We start from the raw sequence: 26,852 nt of genomic DNA on the forward strand, positions 1-26,852 counted from the left end.
TAGTTCCATGTGAGTTGTAACACACACCAGTGAAATGGCTAAGATGAAGAACCATGAGTTGCACAGTACATAGTTCTATTACCAAGCATATATCACTGTGATATAATGACTTTTTTATGTACATCTATCTCAGTATTCAGTAGATGTGCAATATCTAATATAGTAGTCACTAACTACATATAATAAAAATTAATAAAATTTTAAAATCAGTTTCAGTTGTACTACACACTTCAAGTGCTCAATAGCCACAAAATATAGAACATTTCTGCAGAAAGCTCTTCCAAAATAGAAGTCCACCTCACCTTCACTGGTATTGACAAGCCCTTAACAACACAGGAGCCAAATCCGTGGATTTGGAAAAAGCTCTTCAGGTGATTTCCCTATTACATCATACTAGGTGGTGAACTTCTTCAGGCAGGGATCATATTTATCCTAATATCTTTAGCACTAGCACAACTGGTGTACATAGGTGCTTGATGATGTTGAATGAATACATCTTCTTTTCCATTTTGACTGCTCTCCCAATCCAAGATGTCAACTCTTCTCATATGTAATACTAACATGGTTTCCTAACCAGACTCCCTGAAGCTCTTAACATTTATTCCACAAATTACCCATTTTAAAATATAGTTTGGATCACATAAGTCTGATAAATGCATGGAGAAAAAATAAGGCAGAAAAAGAAGAGTACTAAAGAATACAGAGGAAACAAATATTTATTAGTAAATGTTTGAAATACATAATTACATTCACCTTTGGAACTGGTACATATATATACTGCAAATCACATCTTGATCATTTGGGGGGGGAAGTCCTTCTAAAGAGAATGTCAAGAAAGACTTCACTGAGAACATGGCATATGAGCAAAGAATTAAAAGGTTAGAAAACAAGCTATATGGCTACCTAGAAGAAAATTTTAATATTCAAGGAAAAGAGCAAAATTTCTGAGGCCAGAGCATGCTTGACATGTTTGAGGAACAACAAAAAAATTAGTGGGCTGGAACAGAGCAAAAAGAATGGAGGAAGTAACAGCAGATGAGGTGGGAGTGTGCAGTTGGGTAGAACCTTATACAGCATTTTAAGAACTCTGGATGGGAAGGAATGAAGTATAGATACATGTTACCATGTGCTAAGTCTTGAGAACATGCTAAGTGAAAGAAGCCTGACACAAAAGGCCATATATTGTATAATGCCACGCATTTGAAATGTCCACAATAGGCAAGCCAGAGACAGAAAAAAAATTAATGGTTGTCAGGAGCTGGAGGAAAGGGGCAACAGGAAGTGAACAAGGAGTGCTAATAGGCACAGGCTCTCAACATCTGGAGTGATGAAAATGTTCTAAAATTAGACAGTATCTGCACAGTAATGTTAATTTGCTGAAAACAATGAATTTGTACACTTTAAAGGGGTGAGTTTTATGGTATGTGTATTATAGCTCAATGAAAAGAAGAACTCTGAATGGGTTGGCAAGCCAGAGAAGTTTTCTGCAATTTTGTGTAATATACTCTATCTTGCATAATTGTTACTTGAGTATTACATCAATTTCTTCCAATAAGGAGGTTTCCAGAGAGCAGCAACTAAAAATATTTTTTATATTCCCAAGGCATTTAGTACTCAATAATTTTACATTAAACTGTAACCTTAAGTGTTTAATTCAATTCTTATTTATCTGACTTTTTTTTTTTTTGGTTTTTTGAGGCAAGGTCTCCCTTTGTAGTTCAGGCTGCCCCTGAACTCACTATGTAGCCCAGGCTGACCTCGAACTTGTGATGATCCTCCTGCCTCAGCCTCCCGAGTGCTGGGATTATAGGCGTGCCACCACACCCAGCTCTATCTCTGACTTTTCATTTGCTTTTTTTTGTTGTTGTTGGTACACAGGCATCAAACTTGCACTTTCAAGGCAGGCAGCGGCACCACTGAGCTAAATCCTGGCCCTCATTTGCTTTTTTTTTTAAAGGTTCTAAAATTAGGGGGAATCTGGAATTGTTTCTTCCTCATTTCCATAGTTTATATCCAATATCGAATCAGCCTATCATCCAATTACTGCAACTTCTATCCTCTTCTCATACCAAACACTCTAGTCTAGACCCTGAGTCAAGAGCAATCCTCTCCATCTTAGTATTCTGATGCTATTTTCCTGTCAGGAACATTCAAGGGCTAGATTACAGCTGCCTACATCTGTGACATGTCATCTTCCACTATCTATTTCCTTTCCTCCACCAACACCATCTCTCCATATACCAACTCTTAATCTTTTTGCTCCATAGAAACAAACTTCACAAGGCACAAAAACTAGCCCCATCTCTGACCTGTCTGTCATTAAGACACTCTTCTCTAAACTTTTCTTTTGTGGTGCTGGAAACTGAACCCAGGACCTGATGCATGCTAAGCCAGGACATTATGCATGTACCACTGAGCTACATCTCTAGCTCCAAAGCAATTTCTAAAATGTCCTCTTTCTAGCCTTGAAATCTTAGAGATCTGAGATAAAGGACCCTATACATACTTAATCTGAATGCAGACCCTAACCCACTTGTGTTTTTCTTATATACTGCTGGGGTTTTTTCCAAGTATATAATGTGTATTACAATGATGTGCATGTAAAAAACAAAATGACACCCCGCTACCAAAAACAAACAAACAAACAAAAAACAAAATGACAGTCTTTTTACATGGCTTAGACTAAAAAATATTTACAGGCATAAATCATACTGTTTTCCTTTGTACTATTTTAGCATTCCTTGCTTACAACAAACTTACAAAAACATCCTTCACTCACTTCAAGTGAAATCTAGTGAGGGATTCACAAACAGTAAGTGTCCAAGAGTTTTCTCTCTGTACTCCATGCAGAAGTTTCTCTACCTACCTCATCTTTGCTGGTATACTCTACTATTTCTGTGCACAGGTTGCTGCATTTGATTGTTCCCAGGTTTTGCTGGTTGCTCTTCCGATTACAGGAATCTTTGTAGAGCATGTACGGGGTGCCTGTCTCTGTCTGAGACTCAATGATGGCATACCAAAGTTGCTGGGCTTTTACAACTCTGCGAACACGACCTTGTTTCTCATAACTGAAAGACAAAGTTAATACTAGTTTAATATTTATTCCCTTGAAAAATTTTCATTGCAGACAATTTGAAGAAAGATACTGAAATAGAAAATTATGCATGTTTTACTACAGAAAAAAAAAAAAGGAACATGATATTCCTTTTACTCTGGCTAAAGCCGCAGTGGAAAATTAGGCAGCTTCCAAACCATTCAAATGACTCCCATTACATCAAATTAATCGTACCTTTTATAATAAAAAAGGAAGAACAACAGTCAAATTTCTTAATATTGTGCTAATTATAATAACCCTAACGTGTGTCCTACTCACTCATGATTATTATGCAATATAAAGCATAACTTATCAAAAGTATTGTAGAAAGAGAACAAAATAATAACCCTGTTGGTCTCTGCCTTAACTTTTATATGGATCAATTAAAAAAATCCAAGCACTGGGGCCAGGGATTTAGCTCAGTGACATCATGCCTGCCTCAAAAGTGCAAGGTCCTGAGTTTGATCTCTGGTACAAAAAAAAAAACCCAAAAAACCAAGCATCTACTTACATGTTCCAAAGTTTTAAGATGACAAAAACCAATTTTGGTGAAGTCAGAAGACAAATCTGATGAAAATTAATTTACTAATCATATTTTCTCCTAGATACTTCCAAAGATTCCTAGAAACAGGCTGATGACTTAAAAGATATTTAGTACTTGGATTCTCCAACTAAGAAAAACCACAGTTAAAATATTTATTACTTTCATATTTTTCTCATACCTTTCATATAACTTCTCAAACTCCTCTCCCCAAACCTCATCCAGACCAGGACACTCATTTGGACACATCAAAGACCAGTCCTACAAAAGGAAGAAAAGTACCACCCATAAGAAACTTGAAATAACCAACCACAGTCCATCTGAAACACTGCAAGAAAAGGCTTTCATAGGGTCTCTTGAAAATTTGCTGTGAAATTAAACATTTTAAACTCAACGTCAAAACTCTAGTTCCCCTCTTTTGTATATGACCTTTTAATCATTTAGGTCAGGTAGTTTCTACTCTAGAAAATAGAAATGCAAGAAAATAGACATGGCATCTCCTAACTTGTTCAGAATGTCTCCTGTGGAATCACACACAGGTGGATTCTTACTAAACATGACTTAACATGACTGATAAGAAACTCCCATAAATCAAGTTGTTACTACTAACAGGTACCAATTTCTCTCACCTGATTAGTCTCGACTCGTTTCATGAAGAGATCCGGAATCCAAAGGGCAAAGAAAAGATCCCTGGCACGTTGTTCTTCCTTTCCTGTGTTCTTCTTTAAATCAAGAAACTCAAAGATGTCTAAATGCCAAGGCTCCAGGTAAATAGCAAATGCCCCAGGACGCTAATGGTAAACAAATCATCATTTTCAGGATCAGAATGAAACAAAGAAACTCCATATTTTCAAAGCACTTTTATAATACCTCCTTTGATCTCCACTATAATTACTGAAGGAAAATAATTCAAATAAAAGTACTATAAAAATGTAAAGTAGTAACATTTTTCTTACAACTCCAGGAATAAAAACAGAACAACTGGCCATACATGGGGGCACATGCTGTAATGCCAGCTACCAGGAGGGTGAGGCAGCAGGATCACAAATTGGAGGTCAGTCTGGGCATAACAAGACCTTGCTCAAAAATAAAAACATAAAAAAGAGCTGGAGGGGCCGGGGATTTAGCTCAGTGGTTCTGCTGCCTGCCTTGCAAACACACGGACCCAAGTTCGATCCCCAGTACCAAAAAAAAAAAGAGCTGGAGATGTATCTCAGTGATAAAACATTTGCCTAGGATGCATAAGATCCTAGGGTCAATCCCTAGAACAAAAACAACAAAGAGCTGATATAAAGAAAATGTGGAACAAGAAAAATTAAGTAACTTGTTCAAGATGACACAGTGAATAGGCAGTCTCCTCCTCAGCTTTGGCCAAGATTACTTTCTATCACATGACATGTACATAAAGCCCAAAGAAAATTGTTTTAACTTTGACAATATGATTTGTGCTCTTATTAAAGTTGATATCAAGATTACCAAAGTCCATAACAGTCAGATGATTAATGTGGCTATAAATTCTTATGAGGTAAACTAGCTGCCAAACTATCCTACTATAGTATTGAGTAAACAACTCAATTCTTTCAACCCTACTTTCCTTCCATAAAATAGGGGTTTTGTTGTTTCAGTTATTTTTTTTTTCTTTTAAAGAAAAACCTAGAATGCCAGATGTGGTGGCGCATGCCTGTAATCCCAGCACTTGGGAGGCTGAAGCAGGAGGATTGCCATGAGTTCGAGGCCAGCCTGGACTACACAGTGAGATCTTGTCTCAAAAAAAAAACAACAAAAAAAGAGAAAAACCTAGAACACATACTATGACCCATTTCAATGTTATTCACAACATCAGAAATGTTTTGCAAATAAATTGGCATGTAAAAAGCTGAATAGGTCAGTAGCTGCCTGGAGCCAGAGATAAAATGTATGGGGGCAGGAATGATGTGGTGACTGAATGCAAAGACGTATGCCATGGTTTAGATCTAAAATGTCCTCCAAAGATCTTAGGTTCAGAAGTAAAGACTGGTGGGAAAGGGGAAGTCACTGGGAGGGTGACATGGAAGGGTATATTCTTATCCCTCATTTGTCCCTTTCCACTCTCTTTCCTGGCTGCCATGAGGTGAGCAGCTTCACTCCACCATGTCAGTTGTGCCTTGGAGCAGGTCAACTATGCAATGAAATCTCTAAAACCATGAGCCAAGATAAACCTTTCCTCCTTAAAGATGGAGGTATCAGGTATTTTGTTCCAGTGTCAGGAAAATAATAATACAGAGAACATGAGCAAACATTTTAGGATAAGGGAAGTATTCTACATCTTAATGAGCATGGTGATTACACAAATGTCTACATCTGTCAAAACCCATCAAACTGTGTAATAAAGTGTGTGCACTTTTAAAAAGGGAGTTTATATCTTCTTAAAAGCTGATTTTTAAAAGTAAAAAAAACCATAGTACTTAGAAACTATACATAACTAAACAATCTTACTATAAGCATACATAAGTTAAGATTTTAAATTCTGATTTCCAGTCCTTTCAAATAACAGACCATACCTTGTTTCCACCTTGATCAACATATCGAGCTGTGTTGTTATACACTCTCAGCATTGGTACAAGGCCATTAGAATTGCCATTGGTCTGAAAGAAAGGTCAGGAGTAAAGACATCTGCAGGAGACAGAGGACTCATCAAGAAAAGAACAAAGTGTCCCAAAAGTGAATAATTACTCTTTCCTAATCTTTCACCAAAAAGGGTGCCTAATTTCTAGATAGCAATGTATGAAGTTTTATCTGCTCTCCATTTCTACCTTTGCTATGAAAATGTAGTGTCCAGCATAAATTTAACAAAATGTCATTGAAAAAATTACAACTAATATTACTTCATATCATCCCCAATTTACAATGTGATATAAGAATTATAAATCAAAACAATCCAAAATCAGAGTAGCTAAATTTATCTCTACAACCTTCTAGTTATAAAGATATACATTACTATAATGTCTTTTTCCCAAAAGATTTCAAAGTACCTTATAATACGAATCATACAAAATGGATATATCAAAGCAATAAATACAGTAAATGGAGATTCTCAGCAATGAATGGATTATATAATGAGGTTATGAAAATAAGGACCAGTATGACTAGAAGATACCTCATTAAATTCTTTAACCCTTCTAACCCCAAGGTAAGTCTTTAAACATTCTAGAAAGATACAAGTGATGGCTCATTATACTACAAGCATAAGTTTTATATATACCACAGTACCTAAATAAAATACTAAATAAAAGTTTCCTTCTAGAAGTTTATTCCATAAGGTTAAACAGTTGCTTTACACTACAGATGAGGAAATAAACTCAGAGATATAAAGTAACTTACCATAGGCCGCATTATTTATAGGTAGTGGAGACAGGATTTAAATCCAACTCTCATTCCAAATCATTAACTTGATTCCCAATGAATAGTAAACTACCAAAAAGCTAGAGCTTATATCATTAAGGGCCAATGTTTGCAGCTTGAATCCTGTCTCTACCACATATATTGATTTCTGAAAAAAACTTCTAAGCCTCAGTTTCCTAATTTTATAAAATGAAAACACTGGTGCCTAGACTCACAAGATTATAGTAAGATATAAAGTTCCTAGTATGTGGCTGCAATGGTAGCTATATCATAGGGTTGTAGTAAGAGTTAAATGACTCATTCATATAAAATATTTTTATTACAGACTTAGCACATAGTAACCTATCCATAAATGATAGCTGCTATTATTATTACTGTTAGAATAAATCAGAATTCTAAAATCTGAGGTAAAAAGAGTTCTAGAGATCATCTAGCATAAGCTAAACTTCTAATAAGACAGATGAAAATGAAGCCAGAAGAAGTGAAATGACCACTCCCAACGCACAAAGACAGCTAGTAATGAACAGAGATCAGGTCTCCCAAACACTAGCATTACAAAATTAAGTCCTCTTAACCATAAGCACAGTTGCTTTTGGATTTCAACTCCCCTCTTAAATCTCCTACGACAGAAGCTTACCCCAGCAATGTAGCTGCCAGTTGCCCGAATACAACTCACAGCAACACCAATTCCCCCAGCAGATTTAGAGATCAATGCACACTGCTTCAGAGTGTCATAAATGCCTTCAATGCTGTCATCTTTCATACTCAGAAGGAAACAGCTACAGGGGAAAAAGCGACAACTCAGAGCTAAGAAATGAAGCAGAGTCACAAAAATGATTACATAATCCCAAAACATAACTCAGGTTCCTAAGTGTTTTCTACAAGAGTGTTTCTAAAAGTCAATGACACAATGAAACATACCAATGTTATTATTATTATTATTATTATTAGGGTTTTTTGAGACAGTCTCAACATGTAGTTCAGGTTGGCCTGAATTTGTGGTGATCCTCTTGCCACGAAAAAAAATTGACTCCTCTATTTGCACTTTGCAACTCAACTTCCTCCCAATTCAGGAACCTTACTCTTCCGATGGTTCATGTGCTATCTTAAATATTCAACTACTAAAATGTGTTCTATTCACTCACTGACTTTCTATAAAATATTCAGATATTCAGAAAGATACAGAAACTAATGTAACAATATTTTGTACTTGCCTCCACTTCAAGAAATTAGACACTACAAATATAGGATAATTGTGATCACCTAACATTTTGATGCATTTTGACTTCAGCATTTTTATTAGGTTCTACATTTAAAGCTTTTCTGCTTGTATATTTATTTATTCTTCTGCAACTTGCTTTTAACTCAATATTGTTATAATGATTCATTCCTATTGACACATGTAGACTTACTTTATTTTCTTTATCGTAAGAATACAGGTTCTCAAAGTAGGTATTGATGATCTTCCGAATTTCTGCAGGATCCATTGTGATTTTACCCTTTTCATTCCTAATTGCATGGATCTAAGTCTTTTCTTTCCTTTTTGTTTTTGATAAGATTGGCTAAGGGTTTGTCAATTTTATTTAATCTTTCAAAGAACCAACTCTTAGATTGATCCTTTGTATTGTTTGTTTTACTCTCTGTTGCATTAATTTCTGTTGATTTTTATAATTTCCTCCCTCAGATGAGCTTTGGGCTTGACTTGCTCTTTTTCTAAAGCTTGAGGTTAACATTAGGTTGTTTATTTGAGACCACTGTTTTCCCCATATGGGTATTCACCACTATAAATTTCCCCCATAGGACTGCTTTCACTGCATCCCATAAGTTCTGGTATGTTGTATTATCATTCTCATTTAATTGTAGAAACTGTCTGATTTCTCCTTTAATTTTGTCTGTGACCCATTGGTTGTACAGGAGGGTGTTATTTAATTTCCATGTGTTTATGAAGTTCTTGGGGGTTTTTTTGCCACTGATTTCTAATTTCATTGCACTGTGGTCTGATAATATGCATGGGATAATTTTAATTCCTTTGCATGTACTTAAGCATGTTCTAGGAGCTAGTATGTGGTCTATTTTGGAGAATGTCCCATGTGCAACTGAGAACAATGTATATTCTAATGTGGTGGGGTGGAATACTCTGTAGACATCTACCAAGTCCATTTGTTCAAAAGTTTGGTTCATGCATAGCAAGACCTTGTCTCAAAAAAAAAAAATTGCTGAGAAAACATTGTATAAGAGACATAAAAATAAGAGAAAACACTGTGGGAAAAAGACACATACAGGGACAAGGACATCATTAAAAGCAGACTTCTCTAAAAGCAGTGGAAGACAGATGACATCGGAACGGCATATTCAAAGTGGTTTTTAAGGGCCAGGGATTTAGCTCAGTGGTCCTGGCACCTGCTGCACAAGCGCAAGGTCCTGAGTTCAATCCCCAGTACCAAAAACAAAAAACCAAACAAAGTGGTTTTTAAAAATGGTTACTCTAGAAGTCTACATCAGGCAGATTAGTTCCCTATATTCAAACTAAATGTGAAAGCAAAATAAAGACATTTCAAGGTCCTGGGAACAGGGATAACAAACAAAAAAATTATTACTAACATCTGAATTATAAAAAAATGAGTTCTTTTGGCTAAGGAAAAATGATACCAGATGATAACTCAGATCCACACAAAAGGCAACACCAGAAATGGTAAGTATGTGGATAAATGTAAGAGTTTCTCTAAACATATTTTATTTCTTTAAAAGATATGACTACTTAAATAAAAATGCTTATCATATTAAAAAAAAAGTTTGGTTCAGTTTTAACATTTCATTGTTGATTTTTTTTGTCTAGTTGATCTTTCTATTTGTGACAGTGGGGTACTGAGGTGCCCAATTACAACTGTATGAGTGCTTATACAATTTTTCATGTCTGTTAATATTTGTCTTACATATTTGGGTGCACTACTATTTGGTGCAGTTATGATTGTTATCTCTTCCTCTTGGATTGTTCCCTTTACAAGGATGTAATGACCTTCTTTCTCTCTCTTAATCAGTCTTGGCTTGAAATCCACTTTGTCTGCAAATAGAATAGCTACCCTTCCTTTTTCCAGGTTCCTGTCACATAGATTATTATTTTCCATCCCTTGACTTTCAGTCTATGAATTTGTTTTTGAATTAAATGTGTTTCTTGTATGCAGCATACTGTTGGCTATTGCTTGTTGATCCATTCTACCAATCTGTTTCTTTTGATTAGTGAATTGAGACTGTTAACATTGATGATTATGACTGATATGTATTGTCTTATCTCTGTCATGTTACTTTCATGTTGTTGGCTTCCTTCTTTCTTCTGTTTAATTTCTTGCCTTGCCTGGTGGATTCATATTGCTGGGGTTCATGGAACTGTAATCCTTGTTGTCTGTTTCTAGAATATCCTTCATAACATTTTGGAGTGCTGGTTTCAAGGTCATGAATTTCTCCAGGCGTTCTTTGTCATGAAAGTATCTTATTTCTCCATCAATTTTGAAAGACAGTTTTGCAGGGTACATCAATCTGGGTTGGCGGTTGCTTTCCTTTAGGGCTTGAAATACTTCACTCCAAGCTCTCTTGAGAATTTGTGTTGAGAAATCTGCTGTGATTCTAATGGGCTTTTTTTTTTATAAGTGATTGTTTCTTTTCTCTAACAGCTTCTAACACTGTCTTTGTGTTGAATTTCTGGAATCTTGACTATTATATGCCTTGGGGAAGATTTTTTTGATCATGGCTAATTGGAGTCCTATATACCTCATTTATCTGTATATCAAATTCTTTTTCCCTATTTGGGAAGTTTTCTGCCATTACTTCTGTGAAGAGGCTTTTTATGTAGTTTGCACTATTTCTTGCTTTTTCATTGACTTCAATCAATCTTGTTATTCTTTTTTGCATCATCTAGCAGCTCCTGGATTGATTTCTCATGGTTCCTTGATATTTTTAGGAAATCTCTCTTTTCATGATCATTAACCACAATCCTGTCTTCTCTGTCTGATATTCTGTCCTCAGATTGGCTCATTCTGCTGTGTATACTTTCAACGGAGTTTTTAATCTCCTGGATATCTGTTTGAATCTGTTTGATGGATTCTATTTCTTTCCTATGCTGGGCATTCATGGTTTTCATCATGTTCCTGAGCGCCTCTATTTTTTTGTCTGTATCTGCTCTAGTCACTAAACATGTCTTTCATTCTAGTCACCACCTCTGCAGTTATCTGGGAAATTATTTCTGCTTTGATTTTTTCTAGAGCCTCATTCACTGCTTTGTTATTTTTGCTGTTATCACTTTCCAGATAGTTCAGGTGTGTGGCTTTCAGACTGTTCCACCTCACTGTCCCTGGGGTTTCCCTTGGTGAGCTGAGAGTCTGAGGGTTGCATCTTGTTTAAGTGTCTTCTCATTTTCAATTTTTTGTTAAGTTTGATTCCTGGGTATTGGGCTTGTGTATTGCTTATGGCGAGGAGCTTTATAGCCAGTATTCAGAACCCTTAGGAAATGACAACTCAGAAGTGTCTTCCAACTGTAGCTGGGTTTTGGGTTTTGAGTCTGTCACAAGAGTCTACCTCTTCAATTTATTGGGGATGAGAAGTTTCTGCCTAAATGGCCCAATCGCCAGTTCTTTGGCACTAGCCTATAGGTTTGTTTTTTGTTTTTTGTTTTTTAAACCCTCAGGCAATCTCAGTCTTGGTACACCAGGAGGAACAACTGATTAGCACAATTATGTCACTGTGGCTAAAGTAGTACAGTCAACAATAACAACAGCATCAAAAACAGCCTAGAAAATGACAAAAACAAATTGTGGTAACTATTAATTTGCTACTTTAACCATATGAACTAGATTTACAGTTATATAATGAAATCTAGAATTAATCCAAAAATTGTATGTGATAAATAAGCCCTTCAAATGGTGATTTTACCCTTAGGAGAGAAGACTTAAAAGGGATGGGGAGGGGACACAAATAGAAGAAGAGGGAGAGATCAGAAGAAAGTCTGGAGGGCAAACATTAGGCAACTGGTGAAGACAGGTGGGAGAGAGAAAAGGGAAAAACAAAAACAAGAACAGAATAGAAAAACAGCAAAAAAAAAAAAAAAAGAAGCCATGTTCACACAATCACAAAAAAACAAGAATCAGGAAAAAAAAAACAAACAAACAAGAATCAGGAAGGAGGATAAAAAAGAATGAGAAAAGAAAAAAACAAAGTCCAATTCAAGGTGTGTCTCTGCTATCACTGGTAGGCAATGTGGGCAAATAAGAGTCCAGAGCTGAATTAATCCCAGCAAGCCTGCTGCAGCTTCACAGTGGGGTAGTTGATAATCCCAGCCAGCCAGCCCCTTTAGTTCCTCTGCAATTCAGGCCAGTTTCTGGCTATAAGTCTGGAACTGCATTTCTTCTTCTTTTTTTTTTGGTGCCAGGAATCAAACTCGGGTCCTTGCACTTGCACAGCAGGCGGCGAAACCACTGAGCTAAATCCCCAGCCCTGGAACTGCATTTCTTGAGCATACAACAGTCTATGTATCTCCTGCTGGCTCGAACTCTGCTCCCTGGCTTCCTGTTGGCTTGAACTCAGAACCCACACTGAGACATAGGGAGCTACTAGATGGGAGTCCACCCACAGCTGTTCTGAGCTCAGTTAGCTCCTCTCCAGGATGGCTTCCAGCCAACTGCCCTCTCCTGGGTGAGGTCTGAACCTGGATAACTCACCAGCAGCCGCAGTCCAGTGTCCACATCTCCATTCCACTGGTGTGTTTCTCCATGGAGGCCTCTGGGGTCATCAGTAGTCACTGTGTGTCTGCAGGTTTGCCTTGCCCTTATTTCTATTTGAATTTTTGTCTTTTTCTTGTAGTCTACAGATAGTTAACAAGTGCAAATATCTTCTCCCAGAGAAAAACTTGCATTTTACTTTGTTGTTGGTTGTTTTTAATTTTAACGTAGTCAATTTTCTAATTTTTTTGCTTCATGGTGTTTTGTTTTTCAATCTTTCTTCAAGAAATCCTTTACCACTGAGGTAATATATAGTCTATCAAAATGTAAGTTGAAATACTGAGAGTCATGATGTCTGCAACTCACTTTCTTTTTCCCCCAGAACTGGGAATCAAACTCAGGACCTTGCACTTGCCAGACAGGCACAGCACCACTGAGCTACATCCCCAGCCCTGCAACTCACTTTCAAATAACTTGGCCAAAAAGAAAAAAAGCAAAACAAACAAACAAACAAAAAAAACCAATCTCTTTTATTTTATAAAAAATTTTAATAGACATATTATTTTATGGAAAATTTTAGTAATTTTTCAATCTAGGCAGTTGTGGGCATACAGGTATTTGATGTCCTTTTAAAGTTTTTCTGTGTGATTGAAATTCCTAATAAAAAGTTAAGAGGAAAGAGAAAAGCAGGTATTTATTTTCTTCTTATGAACTTCTGTGGACTTTAGACTTTAGACGTTTTTCCTGAATTTATTTCTGTATGTGGTATGAAGAAAAGAGATCTATTATTATTTTTTTCCTGGAAAGATAACCAATTTCCCTAATGCAATGAGACCTCAGTGATTCATTGTAACAAGTTTGTTTCTGGGCTCTCTGTTATAAACCAGTAGTTTTTATCTAAACCAGAGTAAATATGACACGGTCCTCATTACCACTTCATTACAGCTTTACAGTAGTCTTGAGGCCTTTTTTTTTTTTTTTTGAGACAGGTTCTCACAATCCAGTTCAGGCTGGCCTTGAACTCACAGCAGTCCTCCTGCCTTAGCCTCCCGAGTGCTGGAATTATAGGCATGCACCATGCCTGACTAGTAGTTCTGAAGTCTGTACATCTTTTTCTTCAAAATTGTTTTGCTATTTGTATTAGTTTCCTGTGGCTCCCTTAACATAGTCACTATCTGGTAACTTGAAACAGGAATGTATTTTCTCACAGTTCCAGAAGCAAGAAGTTCAACACCAGTATCACTGGGCCAAAATCGAGAACACTCCCTCCAGGATCTTCAGGGAGAATCTGCTCCTTGCCTCATCCAACTCTTAGTGGCTACTGGTTTTCCCTTGCTGTGACTGCAGCACGCTGATTTCTATCTCCACCTTCACATCGCCTTCTCTTCTTCTGTTTGTTTCACATTGCCCTCAGCCTCTCCTAAAAGGTTACTTTTGATTGGACTGGAGTCCACTTGGATAATTCAGGATAAACTCCCATGTCAAGATCCTTAATCATACCTACAGGTCCCAGGGATTCAGACTTGATTATCTTTGACCAGTCTCCTAGACAATTCTTACTTTTTGCTCTTCCACATAACTTTTTTTTTTGGAGACAGGGTCTCACTATGTAGTCCAGGCTGGCCTCGAACTCACTATGTAGCCCAGGCTGGCCTCCAACTCACAGCAATCTTCCTGCTTCACCTCCCAAGTGCCAGCATTGCAGACATGCACCACCACACCCAGCTCTTCCACATAATTTTTTGAATTAGCATGTTGAAATTCTGACTCAAATTATACTGAATCTATAGATTAATGTCTTTTAGTCAAGATTGAAAATATTCTCCTTAAAGATCTTTTTATTATATTTATTGTTGGGTCCCTTCTAGTATTATAAATAGTATATTTTAGAACTTAATTTTCTAACTGCTAAAGTATAAAAACTCAACTTTTTTTTTTTTTTGGTGCTAGGGATCAAACCTTGTGCCTGCTAGGCAAGTGCTCTACTGAGCTATAACCCTAGCCCCTCAACTAATTAATTTATAGCAAACTTTTACCTAGGTATTTTGCTGAAATCTTTTTGATTTTAATAATTTATAGCTGCTCTTGAGTTTTCTATGTAAAAATTCCATTTGTGAATTATTAGTTTTGTTCTCTCATTTCTAATCTTTTCCTTATAAGGTATGGTCAAAATATAAAGTGAATGTTTAAATTTTTAAAAATTTATTATAGTAAAAGACAGGTTGCCACTAACTGCCCTCCAAATACTCGCTTTCACTTAAAATACACTCATCCCATCATTCTTTCCACTTTCTGAAGCAGTTCTGGAAGTCCTCTTTTGAGTTTCTTTACAGGTTTGATCAAACATACAGTGAATGCTACTGCCAAATGCCACCCAAATGCCACCCAACAGGCAGGCTCATAAAAACATGGTGTGTCCTCATCCACCTTATTTACCAGATTTAGCACCATGTAACTTCTGGTTCCCCCCCTAAACTCAAAATGACCATGAAAGAAGGTTAACATTTTGAATCAATCCAGGACATCAAGGCAGCCATGACAGGATAACTAAAGATACTCATGAAAGAGATCTTCTAGAACTGATTCAGAAAGTGGCAAGAACAATGGGATAAGCATGTTCAAAGGGGGAGTATTCTGAGGGAGATAAACAGCAATGTGTCTTTTATTATAATAAATTTTTTTTCAACTTAAACATTCACTGTATTTTTCAACACATCTCATACAATGCTGGATCAAGCCCCTACAACTATGCTGAGAACAAAAGTGATAAACTTAAGTTTCAGTGGGTATCTTTTGCCACATTAGGAAGTTATTTTCTGTATCTATTTTGCTAAAGTATTTTTTAAAGTATTTTATTATGAAAGGGCATTAAATATATAAATGTTAATGCAATTAATTATATTAATATTTTTTAATGTTGGCATATCCTTGAATTCCTGGGATAAACCAACTTGCTAATGGCATATTTTTTTACATATTATCAGACTCTGTCAGTGTGTTCTCTTTCTCAAAAAATGGCATCACCATTTATCTTGTTAATCTACCCATAAACTCAGGAACCACATTCAAAACATTATTCAATTGTCAACTTTACCTACAAAATCTCTTAAATCTGTCTACTTTTTTCAATCTCTACTTTTACCTCCATAATCCAAGCTACCATAATTTTTTATTTAAATTACTATGAGTTCCCTAACTAGTTCTTGACATTTTGTTTTTAAATTTAATTTTTATTTTTGCAGTAATGGGAATCAACCTTGCACATGTTAGGCAAACCCTCTACCCTGAGCTATACCCCCAGCTCAGCATTTAGTTTCTTTTTGGGGGGTGGGGGGACTGGGGAGTAAACCCAACACCTTATACATGCTAAGCACACACTTTACCACTGGTCTATACTCCCAGCCCTACTTTTAAACAGCTTTATTGAAATATAATTCACATATGTTTAAAATAACTATTCAATGACTTTTAGAATATTCAGAGTTGTGCAACCACCACCATAATCAACTTTAGATGTTTGCCTTCATCCAATTCATTTACCACACACCATTCAGAGATCTTTCCAGAATGCAAATCTCATTTAATCAGAGGAGCCAGTGATGTTTTTAATGTAAACTGCCTACTTTCTTATTATTTCCCTCATCAAAACCGTTTCAGAATATTAAAAGCAGCTGTAGATGACACATACCTAGAAAGTTGTGGGCGGTTGGTACCAGCATTGAAGAGAGTAGGAGAAGCATGAGTAAACCACTTCTCGGAAAGAAGGTTGTACGTTTCAATTGCAGCATCAATGTCTTCTTTGTGAATCCCCACAGATACCCTCATCAGCATATGTTGAGGCCTTTCAGCCACTATAAACAAAACAAGTTTTCACTGATGAGACATGTCAGAAAAATAGGCTAAAATGTATTTGAATAAAAAAACAGAAGACCAGAGCTAGGGATGTAGATCAATGGTAGAGCACTTGTCCAGCATGCACAAGGCACAGGTTCAATCTCCAGCATTGGTGACATGGTTTGTTTTTTTTTTTCTGGTACCAAGGATCAAACTCGGGACCTTGCACTTGTGAAGCAGGTACCAGAACTGAGCTAAATCCCAAGCCCAATCCCTAGCACTGGAAAAAAAAAAGGAGACCAAAAAACCTTTTTATACCATTAAGCAGGACAATTATTCACAAACTAAACCTGAGGTTCAAAATATTTACAGTCTAAATAGAAATGTTAAGACTAACAGCACAAAACTCTCTGTTCAATATAAAAAGAAAACATAACACACAATTCCATTTCTTACCTTTTCCATTGATCTTCAACAAATAGGACCGCTCCAGAGTCTAGAAAAAGTAAAGCAGTCAAAAATTTTTAGAGCATAGTTCTTAAAGACACAGTGGACCTATCCATCATAATAAGGTGATCTATTTATATCCTCTCAATATTGATATAATTTTAACTGAAAATAATAGCACATTTACTCCTACCTTCAATCTACAACATTACCAAATGTTTTGTTTGCATGAAAATTTCTGGAGAAATTCAGCTTTGGATATATTATAGCATAAATAGTGTATTAACATTATCATCATCTCAATGGTTAACACAAAGTACTTGTAACAAGCTACACACTAATATAAGCAATATACCTATTTAATCCTCAACAGAACTTGTTGTTAAAATTTTATATCAGCCCCATTATAAAAAAACTGACGCAGAGATTAAATAACCTGCTAAGAAATAGGGCAAAAAAAAAAGAAATAGGGCAGAGATTTGAATCCAGGTGGTTTGACACCAACATTCACATTCTCAATCACTGTATTATACTGTCAACACAAAAGTACTTAGAAAATTTGGCATATAGTAGGGATTCCATAAATAGTTATTACAAAAATAACAGAAAAGCAGAATAATTTTGGCATATTATCTATGTAATTCCTCAAGTAATACAGAAGTAATAGCTGTAAAATTCAAAAACTATAAATGGATAAGTTATCTTTGCCTTAATTCAAACCACCACCACTACCTTAACCCCACTAATCCTCCAGGGTCATCGTAACTGCCAACAACTTTATTACTATCATAATTGTATCATCAAAATATAAACAAAACAATTCCCCAACTGAAGGAGGAATCCCGACATATTTGAAACCCATTATTCATTTACCTTAAAGCCAAAGTAATTATAAGAGAAATCTCGGTCATAGATAATGGCAGAATTCAGGCGCTGATGAGAGTGAAAAAGAACCCATAAATATAATTAGACTTACTTTCACAAAACCTGATATTTTACCCCACCTCAAGAACTAAAATTGACAATACAAAAGAGATAACATTAAGTCTCATTGCTATAGAATAGAAATCCATCCAACGTTTAGAAAAAAACAAAACAAAAAATATAGAAATTTTCCAAAATTGCCCTATTACATTTCTAATACATCTTTAAACAGAGAGGGAAAGGACATAAGCATAAAAGTAGCTATATTATCATCCTTAAACATATTGTTTTTCCTTAAACATATTTTTAGATTGGTTAAGTCTAAAAGAGGCACATATTTACTAATTTACATTGTTTACCTTAAAAATAAACCCATTTTAAACTGCATATAATACACATGGTAACCAGTGACAGAAAGCAGGATTACAGGCTCTCAAAAATTCATGATCATTCCATGGGTCTTAAGCAAACTACTATTGTGACAGATTTTTACAGCAGAATTGGTCATTATTGAAGTTTTGTAGACTACAAAGTCATCTGGAGGAAAAAAGCAACTGGGTACAAATAATCACTTGGAATAGAAAAAAATGAACCCAGTCTCTCAAAAATACTAACAGCATTTGTGCATAATGATCCATGTCAAAGGACTAGAAAAGTCCTTTTCTTTTTTTCCTTCTTTCTCTAAAATTTAAGGGGATCAGAGGCCTGAGAGCATGGCTCGGTGGCAGAGCACTGGCCTCAATGCACAAGGCCCTGGGTTCTGTCCCCATCATGAGGTGAGGGTCCCTTTAAACAGCTCCTTTTCACCAGGTACAGTGGCACATGCCTGTAATCCTAGGTACTCAGACAAGTTGAGGCCAGCCCAAGCAACTTATCAAGACAGTCTCAAAATAAAAAAGGACTGGGGATGTAGCTTAGTGAGCATTGCCTGGCATGCCTGAGGCCCTAGGTTCAATCCCCAGTATCACAAAAAAGTAATCAACTAAGTCTTAAATGCATCTTTGTTGCAAAAGATGCGTACAGGCCTAGCATGAATATTGAAGACATAAAATACTTGACTATTGATATTTCTATTTTTAGACACAGATTTTGCTGTTGTTGTTTTGTTTTTAACCTGTGTTCAAGATTATATACATAAGGGCCCGAGATCTAGCTCAGTGGTTCTGCCATCTGCCTCACAAGTGGCAAGGATCCGAGTTCGATCTCTGGTACAAAAAAAAAAAAAAAAAAGATTATATACATGAGCTGGGGGTGGTGGCACACACTTATAATCCCAGCACACGGGAGGTACAGGCAGGAGGACTGAAGAGTTCAAGGCCAGCCTTGGCTACACAGTGAGTGCAAGGGCAGTCTGTGCTACAAAGTGAGACCTTGACTCAAAAAAAAAAGAAATTATATACATGAAGGCCAGGCGTGGTGACACAGGTCTGTAATTCCAGGCACTCTAAGAGACTGAGGCAGGAAGATCGCCATGAGTTTGAGGCCAACCTGGGTTACATGGTAGTTCCAAGGCCAGCCTGAACTGCACAGCAAGACCTTCTCAAAAACAAAAAAACAAAACAAAAAAAAGATTATATACATGAGCAACACAGAAATAACTCAAGTTTCCTTAGTTTTTTTAACATCAGACACATATTTAGGGAGAAAAATCAAATAATCATTCTATTACCTAATGTTAAAACTGGTTTCTAATCTACCCAGATAGCCACAGCAAAAAAAGCCTCTTTGCTAGACCTATGCATCTTTACCTTTCTATCCTCTTAGATCTAGTTAAAAAGGAGATTCAAAAGTCACTGAGCAAGACCTTTCAGTTTTATCTGAGCGATCTTTTTGGGAGTCAGTTTGGTAATAGCTATCAAAGTTTAGAATGCACATATTCTGGTTCAGCAATTCCACTTTAAAAATTTATCTTACAGTATATTCATCTAGGGCCAAAACATCTACCATACAAGAATATTCACTGCAGTGAAAAATGGAAAACATATTCATCACCAGAAGAATTCTTATTTATATGTACAATGACAATATGGCTATAAAACACATTACGCCCCTGTTAGAAGAGGGTAAATTCACAAACACTGATATAGTACAATCTCTAAGGTATATTAGTAAGTGCAAAAAAGCATCATTAAGAACAGTATGTACAGTATGTTACACACAGGTACACAAATATACAGACTAGCTCTGAAAAAGTACATTTAAAAATAGCTGGGCATGGTGGCACACACCTATAATCCCAGCACTCACGAGGCTGGGACAGAAGGACCACCATGAGTTCAAGGCCAGCCTAGGCTACACAATAAGTTCAAGACTAGTCTGGAATAAATAGTGAGATCCTGTCTTAAAAGAAAAAATACATTTAAAAAATTTTAAAAGATAAAATGCAAAGCTGGCTATGTGTAGCTCAAAGGTAGAGCCCTTGCATAGTATGCATGAGGTCCTAGGTTCAGTCCCCTGTCCTACAAATAAAAAAAGAAGAAAGATATAATGAAGTTGCTTCTAGTAAGGAAAATAAAAATTCAGAGCAGGAGAGAGAATCTGTTATTATCAATACTTTTTGTAGTATTTAAATTTTTTTGTAGGTTTTTAAAAAAAATCTATTTAAAATTTCCACCAGAAAAAATTATACATACATCTTTATTGGCCAAAACAATATCCAGTGTTGACTTGGCCACCATGGGAGAATGCCTGCCATTATGTGGGTTTATGTAGTTGTAGAGGTCCTCCATCACATCTAAGAAAAAATTAAATTAATGTCAGAGCCACTTAATAACTAATTGTTTAAAAGAGTAGTTCTGGATCCTTTTTTCATCCCAACCCACTTCAGTGTCTAGGCAGAAAGTACTCAACAAACATATCCATGTTGAATAAACACAATACTACTGCATTTAAGGTAACAATCTTCCAGAGTGAGGCTGAATGTAAGCTCTGGCAGCTTGAAAAAAGATTCCCAGATGATTCTGATACCCACCCACATTGAGAATCATTAATTGAAAATAAAGAAATATAGAAATTGCCATCACTTCTCATCAGTTTTTTTTTTCTTCTATTAGAACAGAAACTCAAAACTCAAAATCTATCATCCCAAGAAGTTTACTTCTAGAAACATACATTTGGTAAGTTCCTTCACTCTGCTCTTCCCAAGACATCACAGCAGTATTTTGCCTTCTGTATTTACACATAAAAGTTATATATATATACAAATTCTCGTATAGTTTGAACTGAGTTTATAGATCAATTTCAGGGAAACTGACATCTTCACAATAAACCTACTACAGAGAGAAGATATAATGTTTGAGGCCTTATACAACAGCTCTGAAATTGGGAGTCAAAAGATTTTTTTTTTGATAACTGTGTAAATATTTTAGTCATTTTTAAAAATTAATTTTATTGGTACAATTTAAATATACATAATGATCACATTCATCAAAGGCAATTTGTACCCTTTGTACATGATATATATCGATTCCTTTTTCTCCCAATCCCCTCCCCTCCCTTCAAACCCCCTCCTCTCCTTATTTACAAAAGCTTTGTTTCCATTTTTTCCCCTTCTTTACTTTTCCCTCTCCCCCGTTCCCAGTTTCCTTTTCCTTTTGAACATTTTTTTCCTATTTCACATTATCTATTATACATTTGGGTCCTTATTTACCTTTTCAGTTTCTCACAATAGAGAGACAATGTGATATTTACACGTGTGTCTGATTTATTTCACTTAAGAGTATGGTCTCAAGGAGCATCCATTTAGCTAGAAATGTCACAAATTTATCTTTCTTTATTGCTGATTAGTACTCATTGTATAAAAAAAAAATCTTTTTTATCCATTCTTCAGTTGATGGGCATTTGGGTCGTTCTCAAGATTTACCTATTACAGGAGTCAGGGATTTAGCTCAGTGGTTCTGCCACCTGCCTCGAAAGCGCAAGGTCCCAAATTCAATCCCCAGTACCAAAAAAAAGATTTACCTATTACAAACTGTGGCACTATAAACATGGGTGTGCATATATCACTGTGGTATGATGCCTTTAATTCTTTTGGAAGATACCCAGACAGGGAATAGCTGGGTCAAATGGGACCTCTAATCCGATTTTCTTGAGGAATCTCCACATGATTTCCACAGTGGTTGCACCTGTCTGCACTCCCACCAACAGTGGAGAAGGGTTCCTTTTTCCCCACAGAGTCAAAAGATTTCTAATCACAGTCTACCAACTGGATTCTTATATACTAAACAAAATATTTAACTTTCCTTTGCCCACATTCCCGAGCTATAAAAAGGGAGTGTTGAAGTGCTGGCTAATGGTGACCAAAATGCTGTAAACAATTTGTGCCAGAATTTGTAGACAAATACTACAGTATTCATTTTTTCAAAACCACATCAGCATTACATCTGCCTAAAGAGTGAACAAAAGGAAAGAATAAGGATTTCTTAACCCTTTCATGCAGCAAGTCAGGAGCATTGAGAAATAGGAAGTTCTAGTTCCCTCTCTGCCACGACTTTGCACACTTTGCTTTTTAAAATAAGATATGATTTTTGAAATTCATATGTAATTATTACCCTTACTAATGTTCTGAAAATACTAAATTCTTCCTAACTTTTTCACCCCAGACTCACCACTGAACACTTTCTTTGTTTCTTTGTGCAAGTTAGAGACAGCAATCCTTGCTGCTAAGATGGCATAGTCAGGGTGCTTAGTAGTCAAGGTTGCAGCTGTTTCAGCAGCCAGAGTATCCAGTTCCACTGTGGTGACCCCACTGTACAAGCCCTGGATTACTTTCATGGTGATCTGAGCCTACAAAAACAGGAGTTTTTTGAGCTTTTATAAGAAACAACAGCTTTCTTGAAAGCACAATTAAGAAACAACCAAACATAATAATGTAAGTTCATTTTCTGAAAAATCATCTTTATGAATGTGGGATACTTAGTAACAGGAATTCACAAATCAACTGACCTGCTAGAAAGTATATATTACATACATAATGAAGTAGCCACTTTAAAAAAAAACCTAAACTTAGCATTTAAAAAAATTCTGGGAAGCCAAGACAGGAGGATCACAAGTTTGAGCCCACCCTGGAGAACTTAGACCTTGTTTCAAAGTTTAAAAAAAAGCAGGAGCAGGGAGGTGGCTCAGTATGAAGGGCCTGGTTTCAATTCCTAGTACCACAAAAAAATAAAGTACATATTTTAAAGTTTTAAAACAATAGGCTGGGTATGGTGGCACACCCCTGTAATCCCAGCACTCAGGAGGCTGAGGCAGGAGGATCACTGTGAGTTCAAGGCCAGCCTGGGTTACACAGTGACTTCAAGGCTATCCTGGACTACATAATGAGACTTTGTCTCAAAAAACAAATAAAAGTAAAATTTAAAAATTAAGTTTTAAAACAATAAAAAAAGATTAACAGTCCCACAGAAAAATAACTAAAAACATACCAATGATTTTACAAGTTTTTTTGTCATCTTTCATTAAATTCTCCCTATATGATCAGGTCTCCAGTACCATATTTATTTTCTCTTAATTCTACTCAAGAACAAGCAAAGAAAAGTAAATGAATCAAACTTTAATTATTCCAATTAAAGGAGATAAAAGAATTAAGGTTGGGGTTGAGTCATCTAATAATGACTACACTCAGGCGGAGGTAGGTAACTCAGCATTTGAAGCCCTTAGTTCAATCCCTAGCACCACAAAAAGACAAAAATAATGACTATGCTTTCTTTGGCACTTCACAAATACCAAAGTATTTCAACTTTTATAATTTCTGGCATCTCACAATTACTTTAATAACACGGGTATTATTACTATTACCACTTTACATAAGAAACCCAAGGCTCAAATTATTGGGATTGGTCTAAGGTTGTATTATCGTCCAAGTCTTCTGTTATAACACACTTGCACTTGGAAATGTAGTACTGCATCAAGCAATTAAGTATCAAGGAATCTAGGTTCTTCTCCTATTAAACTCCTATTAACTTAAATCATTCCCCTTCTCTCTTTGGACTTTTCTTATATATAAAACAAAGAAGACAAATAGGATGAGGTCTCAGATTCATCCCAACATTAACATTTTACTATTTTAATTATAGTCTAGAAGTTCTAAATCTAAAAGAGAACTTATAATAAGTATATTTTAAAGCTATATAAATTATTTTCACACTTTGGTCCACTAAACATTAAGTACCTAATTAGATACAAGCTCTGTAACTATCACAAAGACACAGCCTATCACAGTTAAGCTGGATTGTCAACTTGATTGATTTGAGACTGCATAGGAGATTAGCAAAGCACACTTCTGGGTGTGTCTTGGCTTAGTCATAGGGAAGTATGATCTTGGATATCTGGGTAGTTCCTCTCTGGTGCTGTTTCTCTGCTCTGCTTACTGGCTGCCAGAACTGAGCAGCATGCCTTTATGCCATGATGTTTCTGCTTTTGAGCCAGCAGACCATGAACTGAACTTTTTGAAACCATTAGCCAAAGTTATGTGTGCTGAGTATCAGGAAAACTGATACACAGCCCTTCCTTAATCCTAGAAGATGACAGATGTGTAATTAATTTACATACTATGTAGTTAATGCTATGCTCCAGGGAGCACAGGTGCTACAAGATGACAGATAAAGTACCTAATTAAGGCTGGGGCAATACAGGTAGATTTGGAAGAAAAGGTTCTTAGAGATTCTCATTTTAGGAATATCAATTAGAAGCCATGTGGAAGACAGACATGAAGTGGGAAAAATCAGAGAAAGGCTAGGATACTTCAGAGACTGCTACTGAAATCAGTCGATTTAAGACATGAGGAGGGCCTAGAACAGGAGTCATAAAAGGAGAAAACAGTAACTTGCTTTAAGAAACTTTGTTCTCCTTAATTTAAATATTTTCCATGAAATCTACTTTTTATTACTTACATATATTCTTTCCACATTGATTTTTTTTCGGGGGGTACGGGGGATCAAACTCGGGTCCTTCTGCTTGCGAGGCAGGCAGCAGAACCACTGAGCTAAATCCCCGGCCCAATACTCTTTTCTTTTGGTATCAGAGATTGAACTCGGGTCCTTGCACCTGTGCAGGAGGCACCAAAACCACTGAGCTAAATCCCCGGCCCCTCCACATTGATTTTTAAAAAGCAAACTTCAAACTAGTTCCTAACCAAATGACCACAGTTTTAAAACAAACTCTACTATAGACTTTTCCATTATAAAGAAAACAATTCATTCAAGGAAAAATAGAAAACATGAAGTAAGGAACTCACGATGTAAAGCATATTTACTTACAGGATCAACAAAGTCCATATTGAGTCCATAACAAAGCTTCTGAATTCGAGATGTAATTTTGTCAAACATGACCCGCTCCTGGCGGCCATCTGAGAATAAATCACATAGTTCATACTAGCACTCTTTAAAATGGCAGTATCAGAGAATCAAAGGTAATTAATATAGTACTGTTTGGTTTGGTTTGGTTTACATTCCCAGTCTTTTTTATTTTTTATTTTTAGAGACGGTATCACTAAGCTGCCCAGGCTGGCCTTGAATTTGCAATCCTCCTGCCTTAGCCACCCAAGAAGCCAGGATTACAAGCATGTGCCACCACATCTGGCCAATATGGGAACTTTTTTAATTGACCAATATGAAGTGCTATTTCACAGATAAAAGGTTTAGATCACCAAAAGATTCATCAAGAAATTACTTTCGTCTTCTCTAATGTCATCTTCAAAAAGCAGGGGTTCTATACTGAAACTCCGGTGGATTCTTGCATAAACTTCACAAATGATGTTCCCCCTTGTCCTACAAAAGAGCTAGAATTACTCTTTAAACCTTAAGTTAAAAATCATTATTATTATTCCCTCAACGACCTTAATAGTAGTTTTCCACATTTTCCAAAAATCAAATCATTCCAATAGACACAGAATCCTACACAACCTGCCCACAAATTCATTTCCTACTCTCCCCAATTCGTTCTCACTCTAGGGCCAGGGATTTAGCTCAGTGGTTTCGCCCGCTGCTGCGCAAGCGCAAGGACCCAAGTTCGATCCCCGTTACCAAAAAAAAAAACAAACTTCATTTACTTGCTCACTCTACCTTGGCAACCCCAACCTCAGTGCTATCTACACCTTTTTAATTCTTTGCTCAATGTCACCTCAAGGCTTTCCCTGGTGGCCCTATTTTAAATCGCAATGCCTCAAACACAATCAGCTCTTTTCACCCCCTCACCCTTCTGTGTTTTATTCTTCTCCATAATACTTATTACCATATGACATATTATATTTTACTTACGTATTTCTTGTGACTCCACCCACTCATCCTCTAGAACATAACTTGTAAAAGGATAAAGATTTTTGCATGCCTTATTTACCAAAGAATTTCCCAATGGCCAAGCTAAGGACCAAGGCCTAGTACATAGTAGGTACTCAAGTATTATTGGATATTAAATGATTTACAAACCCGTCTCCATTCTAATACCTTCATGCTGAATTTGGCTTGCATACCTTCCTAAGGTAATTTATGGTTTTGAATATACCTAACACCACAAAAAGGCATATTTCTATTTGTTGAATTCAAGAGAATATTCCAGAGGCAACCTCTTAGTTTTAATATAGGGAATACGGTAAAAAAAAAATACATATAGACCTCATCTAGTTTGTCTTTTCATAGTTTTGGACTTAGATCATTTTTTCTCTTTGTCCTTTCAGACAAAACATCCCACTAAATTTACTCAAATGTTGGCTCGCCCAACCTTTATTTACTTTTACCAGGAATAGTGGATATACCACACCACCAAATAGCCTTAAGAGACAAGCCACATAACATGATCAGTCATTTTATAGGTCTTCATTTGTAAAAAGGGATAGTATTAGCATAGTATATAGGGATACCTATTTTACTTATCTCATTGGTATTTTCATTATAATTTTAGTACAGTTACAACTATTGTATCTCATTAA

The 26,852-nt window shown here is 36.2% G+C and overlaps 1 protein-coding gene across 3 annotated transcripts in view; it reads right to left on the reverse strand.

The window, feature by feature from the left end:
• The window catches only part of Rrm1 (ribonucleotide reductase catalytic subunit M1), a 45,437-nt gene that overhangs the window by 13,408 nt on the left and 5,177 nt on the right, over positions 1 to 26,852 (reverse strand). For 2 of the 3 annotated variants that reach the window (XM_004863334.4, XM_087211839.1), the window contains exons 2-12: positions 25,186 to 25,274; positions 22,537 to 22,714; positions 20,563 to 20,663; positions 17,879 to 17,938; positions 17,015 to 17,054; positions 16,413 to 16,575; positions 7,654 to 7,795; positions 6,176 to 6,259; positions 4,265 to 4,426; positions 3,817 to 3,896; positions 2,867 to 3,068 (exon numbers count right to left, since the gene is read on the reverse strand). In XM_004863334.4, the coding sequence (XP_004863391.1) occupies positions 2,867 to 3,068; positions 3,817 to 3,896; positions 4,265 to 4,426; positions 6,176 to 6,259; positions 7,654 to 7,795; positions 16,413 to 16,575; positions 17,015 to 17,054; positions 17,879 to 17,938; positions 20,563 to 20,663; positions 22,537 to 22,714; positions 25,186 to 25,274 (1,301 nt within the window). Of the gene's footprint in view, positions 1 to 2,866; positions 3,069 to 3,816; positions 3,897 to 4,264; positions 4,427 to 6,175; positions 6,260 to 7,653; positions 7,796 to 16,412; positions 16,576 to 17,014; positions 17,055 to 17,878; positions 17,939 to 20,562; positions 20,664 to 22,536; positions 22,715 to 25,185; positions 25,275 to 25,597; positions 25,696 to 26,852 lie in introns of all 3 variants that reach the window. The other variant, XM_021243268.2, reaches the window with a different exon arrangement.

Source organism: Heterocephalus glaber, unplaced genomic scaffold (assembly GCF_053883595.1).
Source record: "Heterocephalus glaber isolate CG9 unplaced genomic scaffold, H.glaber_assembly_v1.0 deba00001428, whole genome shotgun sequence".
Classification (NCBI taxonomy): Eukaryota; Metazoa; Chordata; class Mammalia; order Rodentia; family Bathyergidae; genus Heterocephalus; species Heterocephalus glaber.